Raw genomic sequence first — 18,235 nt, 5'->3', positions numbered from 1 at the left:
GCCATCTCTCTCCTCTTCAATCTGTTCAAAATTCTGCTGCACAACTAATATTCCGCCAGGGTCATTATGCTCATATTAGCCCTCTCCTCAAGTCACTTCACTGGCTTCCTATCCGTTTCCGCATACAGTTCAAACTCCTCTTATTGACTTATAAGTGCATTCACTCTGCAGCTCTTCAGTACCTCTCCACTCTCATCTCTCCCTACATTCCTCTCCGGGAACTCCGTTCACTGGGTAAATCTTTCTTATCTGCACCCTTCTCCTCCAGATTCCGTTCCTTTTATCTTGCTACACCATATGCCTGGAATAGACTTCCTGAGCTGGTACGTCAAGCTCCATCTCTGGCCTTCTTCAAATCTAAGCTAAAAGCCCACCTTTTGATGCTGCTTTTAACTCCTAACCCATATTCACTTGTTCAGAACCCTTATTTTATCATCCTTGCTTTAATATTCCCTTATCTCTTGTTTGTCCTGTTTGTCTGTCCTAATTAGATTGTAAGCTCTGTAGAGCAGGGACTGTCTCTTCATGTTCAAGTGTACAGCGCTGCGTACGTCTAGTAGCGCTATAGAAATGATAAGTAGTAGTAGAAGGTTAGCACAGGAGCCCTCACCACCAGCTCAATGGGTGGGTAAGTGCTTCCCCCCCCCCCCCCCCCACACACACACATAGTTAGTGAAATGTTACTACATGGCCATGGCTTTTTTAACCCGCTGCAGTAAGAGAGGCCTCAGTGCGCGGCAAAAACTGCCCCCGCCGCTAGCACAGGGTCCTTTTTACTGCAGCTTGCTGAAAGTACCCCTTAGTGTGTGTTAATGATCAGCATGTGCTAAATGCTAAGAACCCCATTTTATACCTATGGGCTTCTTAGTATAATCATTAGCACATGCTAAATTGGTTAGCACATCTTAATAAAAGGACCCCTAAGTCAACAAATATCTTAAAACAACAGTTTACATTGCCACTAGTAAAGAGACAAGCAGACAGTGTGGCTTTCTAGACTGCCTCAGTTCAAACCCCATGCATATGCTTAGAAAAGCTGCCAACTTTGCCTCCCCCAAATCATCTAGCACCTTTTGAAAATTGGTACAATTTGATACTTCCTCAAGGACTTAACTCTCCATCAGTGGCGTTCCTAGCCTCGACGACACCCGGGGCGGATTGCCGATGCGCCCCCCCCCCCCCCCCCCGGCGAAATGACACCCCCCCTGGGTGCACGCCGCTGTGGGGGGGGGGGTTGCTGCGGCGCGCACCTGTCGGCTGCGAGTTCGCTAAGCTAAATTCTCTCCTTCGCTGCAGCTCCCTCCCTCTGCCCCGGAACAGGAAGTAACCTGTTCCGGGGCAGAGGGAGGGAGCTGCAGCGAAGGAGAGAATTTAGCGTAGCGAACTCGCAGCCGACAGGTGCGCACCGCCCCCACCCCCTTGGTACGCCACTGCTCTCCATGAAGTTCTGCAGAGCTAGGTTCATCTATTTCAAAGTTACAGGAAGACACAAACACAATTCACATACATTTCTTATGAGAAAATTGACAAATATGTACTCTCCCATGTCTTCCTCTCAGGGGCAGCCCGACCATTAGGCCAGGTGGCACTCTTCCAGGAGTGGCATCTTCCCCTTTCTTCCTCTACTCCATTTCCCGTGTTTACCTTCTTTTTACATTTTTTAAAAAGAAGGCAGCAGTGATTTCCATATGCTGCCCTGCCGCCAGCCCCCTCCTCTTCTCTTTATTGCGGTCCGCCTCTCTGATGTAACTTCCTGTTTCCTCAAAGGCAGCCGCGGTAGAGAAGAGGCCAGTGCAAGCGGCAGGGCAGCATATGGTAATCGCTGCTGCCGCACTGGTTTTTGGAAAATGGAGAAAGAAGATAAACTTGGGGAAGGGGGTGGAGGAAGGAAGGGGAAAGATGCCAGAACGGGCCCGGTGAGGGGGGGGGGGAGATCTCAGCCCTGCCTCAGGCTGCATCTTGCCTTGGGTTGCTCCTGCTTCCTCTTAATGACTCCCCAATTCTGAAAAGTGGAAAAAGTCAGATGTTCCCTTCCAAGCAACTATATTATTGACACAAATTTGGTGTAGCTAGAATTAACCATTCCAAAGTTATAAGGAAGGGAGCAGGGCCGTGCCTAGGGTCTCTGGCGCCCCCTGCAGACCATCAGTTGGCGCGTGCGCGCACCCCCCCTCCCCCCGGACTTTTAAATTACCTCCCTCCGATGTCTGCGCAGTGTCAGTGAAAGCGCTGCCTATCTGATGTCTCTCCACCAGCCCAGCCTTCCCTTCGCTCGTTCCCTCTGTGTCCCGCCTTCATCTGACATCATTTCCTTGAGGGCGGGACACAGAGGGAACAAATAAGTGAAGGGAAGGCTGGGCTGGTGGAGAGACGTCAGACAGGCAGCGCTTTACTGACGCTGTGCAGACGTCGGGGGCGGAGCGAGGTAAATTTAAAGCGCCGGGGAATCGGGGATGGAGGGGAGCGGAGGAGTAAGGTTTTTATTTTTAAAAAATACAATGCGACGGCACGGCGCCCTTGAAGGCAGGCGCCCCCCTGCAGCGCTTACCACGCTTACTGTGTTGGCACGGCCCTGGAAGGGAGACACCATATAAAAGCACAAACTGCAAAAGACAGACATTCATTGTGTTCTCATAAGCTTCTCTATTCTACTCAATCTAGAAACTCATTCAGTTGTAGAATGCAATATATGAAACAAAAGAGCAGGATGAGGTTATAGAGCAAGAGATACATTAACATGCTTTGGGTTACAGTATTTGTATATGAGACTCTACCATTTGGGTAATTATATAGTAATGTAGATTGCTTCGTAAACACATGCAAAAAATTATAATGTTCCAAATTTGAAGCACTGAAATTGTATTCATGAAATTCAACATGTAAATATATATGTCAAGAATACTTTAATGTTTTGCCAAGAAACTGAAGAGGAGGACTGCTGAATAAGTATGTTTAGTTGAGGGAAGAGAATTAAAAGACCAAAAAAATAAAATCAACCCGTAAACAAACTCAGCTTTGTTATCCACGTACTAAAAATACCCCCCAAAAGCCTTCCCCCTCAAAACAAAGGAATTCTGTTCAAAGTAAATTGCAGTAAAACCATTGGCAACAGTATTTTCAATCAAATATCAAAAACCAGCTTGAGATTGCTTTACATGTTGGTTGTAGTTGTAGTCTTCCAGTCTTCCCTTTTACCTCTTACCCGGTTCCCTCTACCCTATCTAATGTAATTGTAATTGAATCATCCGTACATTGTAAGTCACTTTGAGTCTGCTTTATGTGAAAAAAAGTGGGGTATAAATGTTCATAAATAAATAAATAATAAATAAATAAAATATATATAATCCTTGGTTTGGGGACACCATATTGTGTCCAAGAAGTACAGACAAACAATTTTTTATTTTTTCCCAGTCCTCTCCTCTATCACTCGGTAACATGCTCTAACCTCCAGGGGCAGGGAGTAGAGAAATAGAATGGTCAAGGTCGGCATTAGGGGGTGGCAACAGGGCGATTGCCTGGGGCCCCCGTACTATGAGGGGCTCCCAAGCCTGCCTCATGCTGAAGAAGGCATAGGCTGGAGGCCAGCTTTGCGGTCCCCTCCCAGTTTCTGCCCTGGGCCCCTGAATGTCACACCAGCCCTGATAATGGTTAGTGCAGTGGGCTGAGAACCAGGGGAACTGGGTTTGATATTCACTGCAGCTCCTTGTGACCCTGGACAAGTCACTTAAGCCTCCAATAGCCAAGGTACAAAAAAAAAAAACCTTTAACTGTGAGTCCATAAAGGACAAAGAAAGTACCTGTATATAATATGTAAACTGCTTTGATTGTACCACGCATTATATCAAATACATGGAGTGGAGGAGTGGCCTAGTGGTTAGAGCACCAGTCTTGAAATCCAGAGGTGGCCAGTTCAAATCCCACTGCTGTTCCTTGTGATCTTGGACAAGTCACTTAACCCTTCATTGCCTCAGGTACAAAAATTAGATTGTGAGCCCACCTGGGACAGAGAAATATCCAGAGTACCTGAATGTAACTCACCTTGAGCTACTACTGAAAAAGGTGTGAGCAAAACCAAATAAATAATAATAATAATGACCCTTATCCATTTCCTTTCTAGAACCAAGGTGTATAATGTCACGCTTGCCAAAAACGCGCACAAAGGGCAATTCTATAACTGCATATGTGCTGTAATTAGCAGTTACACATGTATGTGCCTTATATGCTATTCTATGAAATAGCACCTAATTGCATTAGCATGGAACTTTAAGGGGGTGGGAACGGCATGGGCATGTCTACCCTTTCCATCTGTAACTTATAGAATATTTTAACAAGTGCAAGTGATTTACGCCTGCCATTAACCTACTATAATAGTTCACACCAGTGGCGTAGCCATGGAGAGGCCTGGGGACCTGCACCCTCCCCAAATTGAGGCACTGTCTTCTGCTTTGGATGGCAGGGGTCCCCAAACCCCACCAACCAAGCCTGCTCTTTTTCCTGGGCCGCTGCCATGCCACCCCCCCCCCCCATGCACATGCATGGTGAAACTACATGCATGAAAACTGAGCCTCTCCCATGTATGCTCAGTTTTGTGACAACTAAGTATATACTGGAGTGGGGGCTTTGCATGGTGGTAGCACAAGAAAAGCACCAGGCTTTGGCTCCGCCAGCCCTGGTATGTGGGGGTCACATGGGGGGGGGGGAATGCCCCTGGTTCACACTCATTTTAAAGCATTCTAGTATCCTATAAAATATAGCTTTGAATATCAAGTCCTTAAGTTTTAAAATTAAAAAATGTAGGAAAGTGTTTAGCTGAAAGCACTGATCTCTAAATTCAGCTGAAAATATACACGGTTAACCCTTCCACCTTTAGCTAGGCTACTATACTTAACAAAAAAATGGAGTACTATGGGATGCACTACAGTGTCATGCGGTAATTTTAGAATGTATGCATGCCAACTGCGCACTAATAATTTTTGGGGGGGGGGGGTGGGTTGAGGGGGTGTTCCTGCATTAACCAGTTAGTGCATCTAAAATTACTGTGCATTTACTGGTTAGTGCACAGGTAACTCAGGCACTCTTACAGTCTACAAAACAGGTGGTAGTGTTGCCATGGTAATTTTTAAAATGGCCGCATGCTAATGGCAACATTAGTGCATGGCCGTTAATGTGAGAAATAGAGGAAAAAAGGCTTTTATATGGCTGCGGTACAAATGACTTTAGTATGTGGGAAAGACCTGCATAAGGGAGTGATAAGGCCTATTTTACCGCAGTTTAGTACAAGGACCCCTTAAACTATTGGGTGCTGGCCAAGAGGATCTTTTACTAAGCCATGTTAAGCAATTAGGGTGGGTTGTGCTGCCTCCTTTCCTTTATTGAACAGGCTCTGACTGGGTGCCCAAACAGAATTACCCCCAAGTTTTTAGTGTATCCTCTGAAGGATTCTTTTCTGCCATTACCCCATTATCAGTTGGTGTACCTCAGAGCTCTGTCTTGGGCCCTCTTCTCTTCACCCTTGCTTTGCCAATCTAATATCCTCCCATGGCTTCCAGTACCATCTATCAGGTAATGCATTTGCTTCACTCTGTAGCACCCACCAGGGATTGAGTCCCCCTGGCCACCTGAAGGTCTCAGCAAGTACTGTGCAGCCCTTGCCTGCACCTACACATGTGCTGCTGCTCTGACAACGCCCTGTCAACTGGGTTGCCAGTTGTCCTGGGCAATTTCCCAGCCCATAACTGGTTCAGAGGGTTTCGAGGGGAACTGAAGTTGCAGCATTATCAGAAATGCCAATTACTGTAAAAAGAACTGTGATCCTAGAGGGTCTCGTTTACCTGCATAAATAATAAAATCTAAGACACAAAATAGACAAAGTTTATAATCAAAGAGGATGAGCATTTAATGTAAAAATATGTAAAACCACAAGAAGCAGACAAAAGAAAATTAATTGCTTAACCAGCACTAATACTTTATAATAACTGGTTTCCAAAATTAAACTCTCTGCCTTCCTTCCGTGACAGTCCCTCAGCCCTTTGTCTGGACTGTCTGCAAGCTGAGCTGAGACACAAATACAGGTCACTCTTATTTTTCCAGTCAGGCTTGCTCCCGACAGCACTTAGCTATTTGTCCTGAGCTCAAGTGATGACATATCACCTCTGTCTCTTTTCTTTTTCTCTCAAAGGGCAAAACCAACTGTAACAAACTGTCTTCTTTTTCAGCTGTGATATTTCAGCTTTAGAATAGCAGGAGTTAATCATTTCAGTTCTGAGAGTGAATGAGGGCAGAACGCAGAACTGTAATGATGCTACCTGCTTACGAGTGAAACATTTAAAGGCGCAAACATTTTACAAAAGGAAAAAACTACAGACAGTAAAAACCCTTTTTTTCTCAGCACACTGCCTTTATGCTGATGACTCCTTGATCTATCTCTTAGCATCAGAAGTGTGACCAAGAATCCAGTTGCAAATCTTTGCCTGCTTCTCAGAATTTATGTCCTGGACATCCCACTGTTGCCTTAAACACAATATGGCAAAGAGAATATATTAATTTTCACCATAAATCATCTTTTTTTAAATCAATATGAATAACACTGCTATCCTCCTTATCCTCCTTGGGGTTCATTACATCTGTCCGCTCTACTCCGCTCATTATCTTGTAGATTTCTATCATATCACCCCTCAGCCGCCTTTTCTCCAAGTTGAAGAGCCCTAACCTTCTCAATCTTTCCTCATAAGGAAGTCGTTCCATCCCTTTTATCATTTTTGTCGCCCTTCTCTGGACCTTCTCCAATTCCTTTATATCTTTTTTGAGATGTGGCAACCAGAATTGGACACAATATTCAAGGTGCGGTCACACCATGGAGCGATACAACGGCATTATAACATCCTTGTGTTTGTTTTCCATCCCTTTCCTAATAATACCCAACATTCTGTGCACTTTCTTAGCCACCACAGCACACTGAGCAGAAGTTTTTAACGTCTTATCCACGATGACTCCCAGATCCCTTTCTAGGTCTATGACTCCTAACGCGGAACCTTGCATGACATAGCTGTAATTCTTTGCACATACCCACAAAACTACTAAAAAATATTGTTTCTTTACCTACAACATAACAAAATCCACTCCTTTATCTCTGAGAACAGTACCAGAAACAGCTGACCTTTTATTTAAACTACTACAACCTGTTTCTCATGGGTTTGCTGCAAAAGGATTGTTCAAAATTAATCTGAAAGACGCAATGGCACATGACAAGTCAACCCTACAGCCGTGTTACCACAGGAACATGGCAGTAGTTCCAGTGTGTGCTGCATGCCATTTCTGCAGTGGCATTCCTAGGGTGGCTGACACCCGGGGCGGATCACCGATGCACCCCCGGCAAAAGGACACCCCCCCCCCCAGCATTTTTACCTGCTGAGGGGGTGCCACGCGCCTGTTGCCTTTGCTCGTTCCATGGAAGTAACCTGTTCCAGGGCAAAGGGAGCACGGAACGAGTGGCACCGACAGGCACGTGGCACCCCCCCCAGCAGTGTGCACCCGGGCCGGACCCCCGGACCACCACTGCATTTCTGGTGGTCTAAAAATATTTTTTAGCACTGGAAGCTTACCTGGCACTTATTGTTGCCTTACTATCTTCTCAATAGAAGGTGGTAAAGGCTCCCCCAGAAAACACCTACACACAAGTGCTTGACTTACCTCATGGTCATTTTTTAAACTCTTACTCTACTGTAGTGAAGGAGGGGGGGAGGCTTACTACACAAATCCACAGAAAATGACACTGTAGTACTAAAGAAGCACTAAAGTGCCTAAACTGTTACACAACAAAACAATCCATAGGAAAGTTGTCTTTCAAATGCGTTATGTCCTTTTCAAAGTCAATCTGCAAGGCTCCCCTTTTAGTTAGGGTGAATGATCATAAGCCATCTGTTATTTTGTCCAACATTACCCCCCTCTGAAGCCTTCTCTGGTAACAGTCACAGCTCTGTTACCCTCCTTGTGCCACCTGGCGCTCCATCTGGAGGATACCACTTGACAAACAGGTTTCACAAGATATGCAAATTAACTACTCAGAAGGTAAATCTTCTCTCCTGGGCTATACTTTAATTATTCTGAAGGGGTAGTCTTCTTGCACCAAACACTTTTGCAAGCACTCCACTGGGAGAATGTGAGAACCTGTGGGTCAGTTATACAATACTCAGGCCCAGATGCATCAACCAAACGTAAAAAAATCAAAATTGTAAAAGTACTTAGCGAATTTTTAAAAACGAAGAATGCATTAAAAAAACAGCTCAGAAATGTTCGGTGCGGTATTGAAAAGTACAAGGTATCATACGTCCGTAATCCCCGTCGGTAAAAGGCCCCTAAAGCATGCGCAGAGCAGCCAAGCGTTATGCTGGCTCCCAAACATGTGGCTCCCAAAATAAAAACAAAACTCAAAAAAGGACCGGGAGGGGGCAAAGGCGCTCGTCAGGAGCATCCTGTTTGAACGGCCTTGCCCCCCCCACCCCGTCCAAGGTTGCCGCTGCTCCCCGCATTATAAATTTAAAAAGCAAAACGAAGAAATCCTTACTTTAGAAGCCCCGGCCGGCCCCCTTCCATTCCTCTGTACTCTTCTGTCAACAGCTCCGCCTCCTGACTGACACCCTCCGCCCTGTGCCCCGCCTCCTCCGTGGGTCCTCGCCGCCATTCCCCCCCTCCATCGGGCCCCCCTCCCTCTTACCGGGCCCGTGCAGCGCCTCTCACCTCTATGTGAAGGCGCTGCACGGGCAAGAAGATCAGCTGACGCCTCTGTCTTCCATTCTTCCTTCGCGTCTCTCTCCTTTTGGGCCCGCCCCCGTCTGACATTGATTTCTCGGCGTTTTCCTTCGTTAAACCAATCGGAAAACGTTAGTGCATGTCATTTCAAAAGGGTTTCTACACTAATTGCTCATCTGCATTCCATTTTCATTAGCTGCTACGGTCCTCGAAAAATGGGCTTTAGTACATGAAACGGTTGGCAATTTCTTCAATAAAGGGTGGTTAAAGGGTTGTTAAAGTTTTGTGCATCTGGGCCTCAGTTAGCTGGCTTCCCAGGATATGCAAATTAAACATTCTAAATGCAAATCCACTCCAATTAGCTTCTGCTAACCACTCTGCAGGGGTTACTCTTCTTTCAACCAACAATTCATTGAACTGGGGGGAGAGGGGAAAGGAGGAGGGAGGAATAATGTGCCCCCCCCCCCCAGTTCACCCCTGGGCACCTCCAAAATTGGAGAGCTGGCTGTGCCCCTGATGCATATGTCAAGATTTCTCTCTTGTCAAATTCAAATCATCCTAAAAATTCACCTCTTTGAGACTGCTTTTAAAAGCTGAACCTTTAATCTTCCTACACACTGCTTTTTTGACTTTAGCTATTTTCTGTAGGTACTAAAGCTCCCAGAAGTAAGCTGTGATAGAATGAAGCCTTAAAGCGCCTTTTTGTGGGTTTTTCCTATAAGCAGCAGTAAAATCAATGATTTTTCAATTTTTTTTCTATTAATGGCCATATGTAAATGTTGCCGTTAGCATGCAGCCATTAAAAAAAATTAGTGCATAAGCACTTACCAGCACCTGTCTTATAAGCAGTAAGGGCTCAGAGGCGTATCTAGACTTTGGTGGGAGGGGGGGGCCAGAGCCAGAGTGAGGGGGCACATTTTAGCCCCCCCCCCCCCGGTGCCCCCGCCCCCCCCCCCCCCCGCCAACAACTCTCTCCACCCCCTCCCGCCACCAAACCTCCCCCGCCGCGTCACCTACCTTTGCTGGCGGGGGACCCCAACCCCCACCAGCCGAGGTCCTCTCTTCCATTGTAGCAAAGCTTCCTGTTCTGAGTCTGATGTCCTGCAACGGAAGGACCTCGGCTGGCGGGGGTTGGGTTCCCCCGCCAGCAAAGATAGGCGACGGCGGGTTGGCGGCAGGAGGTGGGGTGGAGAGAGTATTCGGCACGGGGGTCCAGGGCCAAATCTACGGGGGCCCAGGCCCCCATGGCCCCACGCAGATATGCACCTGCCTGTGGTAATCCTGCACTAATCAGTTAGCATGCAATAATATAGCTGTGCTAACTGATCAATGCAGAAACTCCCACTCTCTGCCTCCTGACACACCCTCTCTGTGGAAAAAAATATATTTTTTTAGCGCGTGGTTTTCACATGCAACTCTCAAACTTACTTCAGGATGCCTCAGTGTGTCCTGTTCTAAGCCACCGTAAGTTGCGATAAGCAAGCGCTATTGCTCACTGCAGCTTAGTAAAAGGACCCCTCTGTGTCTTAACTAGATTTTAAGCTTCATAGAGCAGGGGCTGTCCATTAATTGTATCCATACAGCATTGCCTATGCCTGCTAGTATTCTACAAATAATGAATGATTTATAATAATTATAATAATAATAGTACTTCAATAAAAGGAAGAGCATGACAGAGGAGTTATTATTGATGTTTTCAGGCACTGGGTTATGGAGAGAATGAGTTGGAAACTGTGAAAATGGAAATTAGCCTGAAAAACAAAAGTTTTGCAATCATGTAGTAACATTTCCAAGGAGGTCAGACAACCAGCCCAGTGCACCAGTGTTGTTTATCTATCACAGGCTTATAGAGTGAATTGAACTTCACCAATTTTCCTGTTTATTATCAGTATTGCAGTATTTCACTTTAAAGAAAATCCAAGATGGATTTAAGATTAATGATGGGACATTTCGTTTCCTGGCAGAAATCCTTTCCTTTTTTTATGTTTTCCCATCTTCACATTTTAAATGTAATTTCTAAAGCAGTGAACTGATATCCAGATAGCTACTAGGTGGCTTATTACCAGTATGCCTAACTTATAGGGTTCCCTGGAAATGTGTTATGGACTCATTAACTATAGAGACAGTTCATTTGAAGAGATCCCTTATTTCCTATGGTAATTATGTTTAACCACCTACTGCCAGCACTAAAAGGGCAGACCTACATTTTGGTAATCAAATTTTTGGCCGATAGATTTAGGTAAATTTCCAACACAACTTTGTTTAGATTAACATTTTTCTAAGACTGCCAAACCATTTTTTTTTTTAATTTTCACCACTTTCACAATGAAGCAATTTCAACAATATCATTAAACAGTAAACAAAAACCCTAAACTCAGTGGCGTAGGAAGGTGGGGGGGGTGGTTGGGCGGTCCGCCCCGGATGCACGCCACTGGGGGGTGTCGGCTCCGCTGGTTCCCTGCTCCCTTTGCCCCGGAACAGGTTACTTCCTGTTCCGGGGCACAGAGAGCAAGGAACCAGCGGAGCCGACGCAGCTCCCAGCGACATGCACTCGGGGCGGATCGGCCCTCTCGCCCACCCCTCGCTTCCTAATTCATGTAAGAATGCGCTTCGGGGGGGGGGAGGGAAGGTGCACTCCAGAGAGGGGAGGGTGCGCGCCGAGGGGGAGGCGCCGTGCTGCACCTGGGGGGGGGGGGTGCACAGCGGCGACCCGCCCCGGGTGTCAGCTGCCCTTGCTACGGCACTGCCTAAACTGAATCCTATTCTCTAAAATTAAAATAAAAATAGCAGGACTGCAACTTCTGAGAAACCAACACTTCCTATGCAATTTAGTGGTTTTCAAACAGAAAGAATGTTTGAGTTAGTTACCCTTGATTTCTAAGGGGCCATCAATGCGCAGTTCTTTTCTGTCTCCATTTTTCCTGTTGTTTTTGCTGTCTTGGATAACAGCAGCTCGCTTGTATATTCCCCTCTTGACTTCATTAAAAACTGAAAACATATTGTACACTCGAGCAGTGTAGCCTGCTAATTCTGTAACCTGAAAACAAAACAAATGTCACCATGGTTAGAATACAGTCTTCATAAAGAACAACCTCAGGCATAATCTAGTTTTGACTAGTGTTATTTATTGATTGATTTTGTTAAATTTGGCATACCACAGTGTTGCAGAAGTATCAACGCAATTTACAATAATCCAAAGAGAAACCATTATAGACACAGCTAAAACAAACCAAAAATTTAGGAAGGGAATTAAGGAATAGCACAACAATTATAACCAGCGACGGTGAACAAAATAATAAACAAGCTACACAGACAATAGTTTAAACCTTTGTATCACATTCACTTGTTCTGATCAAAATTAGCTTTGAATAAAAAAAGACCTCAAGTCTCCCAACAGGGACAAATACTCAAGATGTTGCAACAACAACTATTGTACACGGGAGTAGGATATTATTATTGGTCAGCTTTTAAAACACCAAGAAGAGAGGAAAAAAGAATCAGCATTAAAAACTCCCAAGTACTGGAGAAAATCTACAGATTAAAAAAAAAAGCCCCTCTTGCAGCTACAGTAGAGCAAAGAGAATGAACATACAAAGAATTATTGACAAACTAGCCGTTAAGCCCGTTAAAACGGGCGAGATTTCCAGCTACCCTCCTTGCCGCTGCTCCCTCCCACCTCCATGCCGGGCCCCCTGCACTGACCTGACGGCGCCTCTCACCTCCGTGTGAAAGCGCTGCAGGCAGCAGCAGATCGCTCTGCTTCTGCCTGCAGCGCTTCCACACGGAGGTGAGAGGCGCTGTCAGGTCAGTGCAGGGGGCCCGATACAGAGGACGGCGGGAGCAGCGGCGGGGATGGTGGAGGTTGGTGCGCGTGATTTTCGTTTCCAGGCGGCAGCGTCCGACAGTGACACCGACTCCGTTTCCCTCTCTGTTCCGCCCTCTGACATCATCACGTCTTGACACGAGGGCGGGACAGGGAGGGAAGCCTCTACTGCGCATTTGCAGGTGAGTCGGTCACTTGCCGTTTATATGTTTGATACCACTAATCCTTAAAGCTAAATATAAATATCAAGCTAGAACCAAGCAAGAACACTTACTGCTAATAATGTCAAACGTACCAAATCAGAGGAACATGTATGAAAAAGCAAAAGAACATGGCCACCCCCCCCCCCCCAAAAAAAAAAACTACTTAGCTGAAATTGCCACTCCTGTAACGCTTGATATTTATATTTAAAGATTAGTGGTATTTGTCAATAATTCTTTGTATGTTCATTCACTTTGTTCTACTGTAGATTTTCTCCAGTACTTGGGAGTTTTTAATGCTGATTCTTCTTTTCCATTTTCTTCACAAGTCTCTCATGAGGTTATCTAATGCACCTTAAAATCACTGAAGTAATGCATCAGTAGTCGACTCATCCTTTTCTAAGACTCCTGAGGCAGGCCGTGTGGCCGAAACACAATTCATGTTGAGTCTTTGGATGTTTTTATTAAAGCTGTATTTATTCATCTGCTTCGTCTAGTCAGTTTCTTCTTTTTTGGTGTCAACTTCGCTGTGTTTTTAAAAACTTTTGTGCCTTGTGAGGGACTTTGTTCTTCTGTTTCTTGTTGTATCTAGCTGTGTCCCTAAAACTATGCACTTCCATTTACACCAATGAAAACATAGCGTAGATTTAGGTGCACAGGGCCATATTCTATAACTACATGTGTAAATTTTGGAACGCCCATGAAATGCCCATAACCACACCCCTTTTTGTCTGCACACTTTAGAATTTAGACACAGTGCATTACAGAATACGTTTAGCGAGTTGTGTGCGTAAATTCTAATTATTGCCAATTATGCTCATTATTACTTGTTAAGTGCTGTTATCAAAGCTAATTAGCTTGTTAAGCCTTACATATGTTGTTAAAGAATCCACCTGGACTTCAACGCAGATCTCTGGGCACGCTGTATAGAATCCAGGGAAATGTGTATATCAGCTGCTTTGATTGTGTCATAGAAAGGCAGTCTATCAAGATCGCAATAAACATAAACATTCCATAACTGTGGAGCATAGCAGGGAAACCCATCTCCTGGGTTCTATCAAATGCAAGGACAGCCACACAAGTATTCTGTGTACCATTGAGTAAACACAACAAGCACAGTCAAGAGGGCAGATGAACTCTAAGGGAACAGTTGGGGAGAAAATATAAAAATCATCAGCAAGGTATTATATCTGGCAACCAATTGATCATTTTATTTATTTGTTTGTTTGTTGCATTTGTATCCCACATTTTCCCACCTACTTGCAGGCTCAATGTGGCTCACATAGTACTGTAAAGGCATTCGCCAAGTCCGGTAAATAGACAAATACAAGGTGATATTGTGGTCGAATAAGGTATATGTGTGTCAGGTACAATGAGGTTTGAAGGGAAGAAAGGTTATATAGTGTCCATTTTGAACTTTGGTTTTGTTGTGTTGCCGAGTGTAGGTATCTATGTTGGATCATCAAGTTTGGGGTAATATGTTCAAATCTAGGTACTCAGAAAACAAATCTTGCAGTTATAATAGTCTTAGAGGCTGGCAAGCCATGAGGCATAATATTACTGTACCTATGGCAGGGCATTAGAACTGCAGGGAACACAGTACAAGAGTCACCATCATCCAATACTGAACAAAACTGGCACAGGGACTTTCACCTTGTGAAAAGCTGAATGCACCACCTTTGGTAATATGAGATCTCATGGTAAACTGGTAATCCAAGCTCACTCCCAAATATACAACTTCCTCCTTTACTGTTATTTCAATGTCATCCTCAGTTAGAACTGATGGTCACATATCATAAATAGGGCCTCTCTTTTGTATTTCTCGTTATAGTTTATGAGCAACCCACAGGCTCGCAACCAGTATTCAACGTTTTTTAAAACATCAGAAAACAGAAAGTTCCCCTTCATAGCAACTGGCGCATAGACCATAATATCATCAGCATAAAGATGATCATAGGCATCATGCATCCTAATAACATTGCACAAAGGCCACGTATAGAAGTTAATTATGAGGTCTGATAGTGCGGACCAATGTGGAACACTTTTAGCCAGTGGATGCAACTGGAAGTCAGCATGCCTACTTGGATCTGCTGTGTCCATCCAGTCAGATAGGAAGAGAACCACCGCAGCTCCATTCAAGAACATCAAAATAAACCAATTCCTTTCTGTTCTTCTCACCAAAGTATCAGACAAGAAGGAAAGTAATGTCACCACACCATAGCATTTACAGAAGCCAAGTTGCTGATTATCTAAAATATGGTAAATATCACAGTAGTCCTGCAGTTGCTATAGTACAAGTTACTCTATACGTTTTCCTATAAATGGTAAAACCTGGGAAGCATTAAAATGTCTCTATCATATATCCCCTATTCCACTTTTCTTATAAAATAGTAAAAAAGACCCGTTTCTGATGCAAATGAAACGGGCGCTAGCAAGGTTTTTATCAGAGTGTGCACGTTTGAGAGAGAGTGAATGTGCGAGTGTGTGTGTGACAGAGAGAGAGTGAGAGTCTCCCCCCTCCCCTCTGCCCTCTCTCCCCTCCCTCCCCCCTCCCAGTTTCGGAGAGCAGTGTTTGGTAATTATACAGGATTCCTGCTGTGTTACAGAGAGAGCAAGGCTGGAGTTTAGGAGAGCAGTGTTTGGTAATTATACAGGATTCCTGCTGTGTTTTCCTTCACTGTTTATATTTGTCAGGACTCAGGAGCTGTGTTACAGAGAGAGCAAGGGCAGGGCAGACACTCATGGGGAAACCGGATATCTACACCGCTTCACACTTCCGGCTGGAGGCTTCATTTAGAACGTTGGTGGTGCCTTTTATATATAGAGATATACAAATTTAGCTTTTTTATGTTTGTCCCCATATGTTTTTCCGAAGAAGAACATTGACCATTTTAGTAGCCACCCTCTGAACCAACTCTTGTCTGGTTTATATCTTTTGAAAGTACAGTCTCCAGAACTGCACGAGTATTCCAATTAAGGTCTCACCAGAAACTTATACTGAGGCACTATCACCTCGTTTTTCCTGTTGTCCATTCCTTCCCCTATACCTCAAAGCATACTTATGGCTTTTACCATCACCTAATCCACCTGTTTGACCTCTGTAAGAACATCAAATATGATCAACTCCAGATCCCACCCTTTTTTTGTTTTTTTTTAATGCACATAATTTCACTCCTTATTTTGTACTGCTGCCTTTGATATTTGCAGCCCAAATCCATGGTCCTGAATTTTTGAGTATTAAACCTGAGCTGCCACATTCTAGTCCATTCCTCAAGCTTCAATAGACTCTCCTCATTTAATCCAAAAGATCTTATAGCTGGGGTGTTTACCATCTTTGGAATGAGGTGTAGGTCTATCTTGCTGCAAATTTTGGTATCATCCTCAAAAAGGCAAACATTTTCCCAACAGTAATATTGCTTACAAACATTTTGAAAATAATCATACCAAGTACCAATCCCAGCTGCACACCACTGGTAATGTTCCTTTTTTCCAAGTGATCCCCATTTACCACCACCCTTTGTGACCTTCCACTCAATCACTTCCTAACCCAGTCGGTCATTTTAAGGGCCATTCCAAAGGTGCTCTTAATACGTTGCCTATGAAGAACTGGATCAGAAGCCTTTCTGAAATCGCTAGATTTGGTATACTTTGCTCCCCCAATCCAACTCTCTAGTCATCCAGTGAAAGAAATTGATAGATTTATCTGACAAGACCAGTGCCTGTGATCTTTCTCAAGGTGTTTGGCAGGGAGGGTTTAAGGAGTAATTATTATCAGTTTCTCCAAGGAGAAATCCTTTGAGAATAAGCAGGCTCTGAAAGTGCATCAAATGAAGCAACTTGTTAATTAATGGAAAGAAGGTTAACATCTACACACAATTCTAGTGTTTGATGTGTATAAACCATTTCCCCAGTTAATGGAAATAAAATCCAAATGGATAGGATACTTTGAAGAGACTCCAAACTTACTTGGATAATAATGAGGACATTTATACCAAAATGTATAACTGAATTGTTTGTATAAAATGTAGATTTAACACAATTTTGCAAATTTCTCCACGAATAGATTAAAATGTTGATCACTGTGGGAATACGTTTTCTTTGGGAAAAAAAAATCATAGTGGGTAAGAAGTGAATGAGAAAATAGAGTTGATGAAGGTGTCTGTTCCAGATCCAAGGTATGAAAGTGAGGGGAATCCTTAGTGCTTAAGTGAACCTAAGAACCACAGAAGGGACACTGGGTCTCAGGGACAGAATAAACTCCAGGGATCATAGACTTAAACATTTAGGAGTTAAGCCTTCCATGTACTGGACTGACTGTGACTGACTGTTCACTTGTCCTTTAGATTGTAAGCTCTTTGAGCAGGGACTGTCCTTCTATGTTAAATTGTACAGCGCTGCATAACCCTAGTAGCACTTCAGAAATGTTAAGTAGTAGTAATCAGACCTGAATTTTATTGTATGGCCATGTGCCATAATATTCACCTTGTATTGCATCATTAAGTACATACTGAAACAGCCTCTTCAATGTGATTTATTGCTTTACCTTAACAATCATTCTAACTCCCCCAGGATTCACACACAGGGATTGAGAAAGCATGTGAATACAGAGAGGAAATACTCATCCCGCGTACTGAGTGCCCCTCTATCTTGAAGAGCTTAGCAGATTCCATGAGTGGCTACACTTGGAAGTAATACCATCATCTTACATAGAACTTCCTTGAAGTTTCACACAAATATCCAAAGCTTTGCGGTGTATTCTGCACTCTCACCCCATGAAACTTGCTCACACAGTAACATCTGATCAAAAGTCTGCTTTTCAATGAAGCAGTTACATTTTGGATTGGGCCCATTACCTCTAGAAGCCATGGACAGTAGGTCATTGTGTAGAACAATCCTGTAAAGTACCTCTTTGTAAGATGACATAATCCTTTCAATGGCATCTGCTCCAGAAGCTAGCAGATTCCGTGCTGTGGTGAAGGCTTCCGTTCGCTCACTGACCATTGCTTGTTTCTGACCATCCTCCAAATCTGATAACAAATAGTAACATTCTGATTAATCATTGTTCCAAAACTACAGATCCCATTATTATAGATAATCGTTATTATCAAATGCATGGAAGTAGTCTTCCTTGCTGAGTGGGGAATGTTGTTTGCTGAATGGCTGGAATTTTTATTTTAATTTATTTATAAAACTTTCTTACTCACCTTTTGAGATCACAAAGCTTATCCAAGTGATTTTTAATGCCAGCCAAAAGATAGAATATAAAAACTTATGCAAAGCTCACACTTAAAAGAAATAGTATTTTCTTCACCTCAGCATTTCACCCTTTCACTGCTTCAGTATTACAGTTCTGAGTATAATAACTGACTGAGGGGCCCTTTTACTAAGCCGCGTAAGCATCTATGTGCGACCAACATGCGCCAAAATGGAGTTACCACACGGTTACCAAGTGGCCCTTGTGCTA

At 44.0% G+C, this 18,235-nt stretch overlaps 1 protein-coding gene across 1 annotated transcript in view; it reads right to left on the bottom strand.

Moving 5' to 3' along the window:
• The window catches only part of ABCD2 (ATP binding cassette subfamily D member 2), a 77,329-nt gene that overhangs the window by 28,851 nt on the left and 30,243 nt on the right, over window positions 1-18,235 (bottom strand). The window contains exons 3-4 of the mRNA XM_030217131.1: window positions 17,677-17,798; window positions 11,617-11,785 (exon numbers count right to left, since the gene is read on the bottom strand). Coding sequence (XP_030072991.1) covers window positions 11,617-11,785; window positions 17,677-17,798 — 291 coding nt within the window. The remainder of the gene's footprint in view (window positions 1-11,616; window positions 11,786-17,676; window positions 17,799-18,235) is intronic.

This window comes from Microcaecilia unicolor, chromosome 10 (genome assembly GCF_901765095.1).
Source record: "Microcaecilia unicolor chromosome 10, aMicUni1.1, whole genome shotgun sequence".
Lineage (NCBI taxonomy): Eukaryota > Metazoa > Chordata > Amphibia > Gymnophiona > Siphonopidae > Microcaecilia > Microcaecilia unicolor.
Note: the sequence above shows the minus strand (reverse complement) of the source record. Positions and strands in the feature narration are given on the sequence as shown.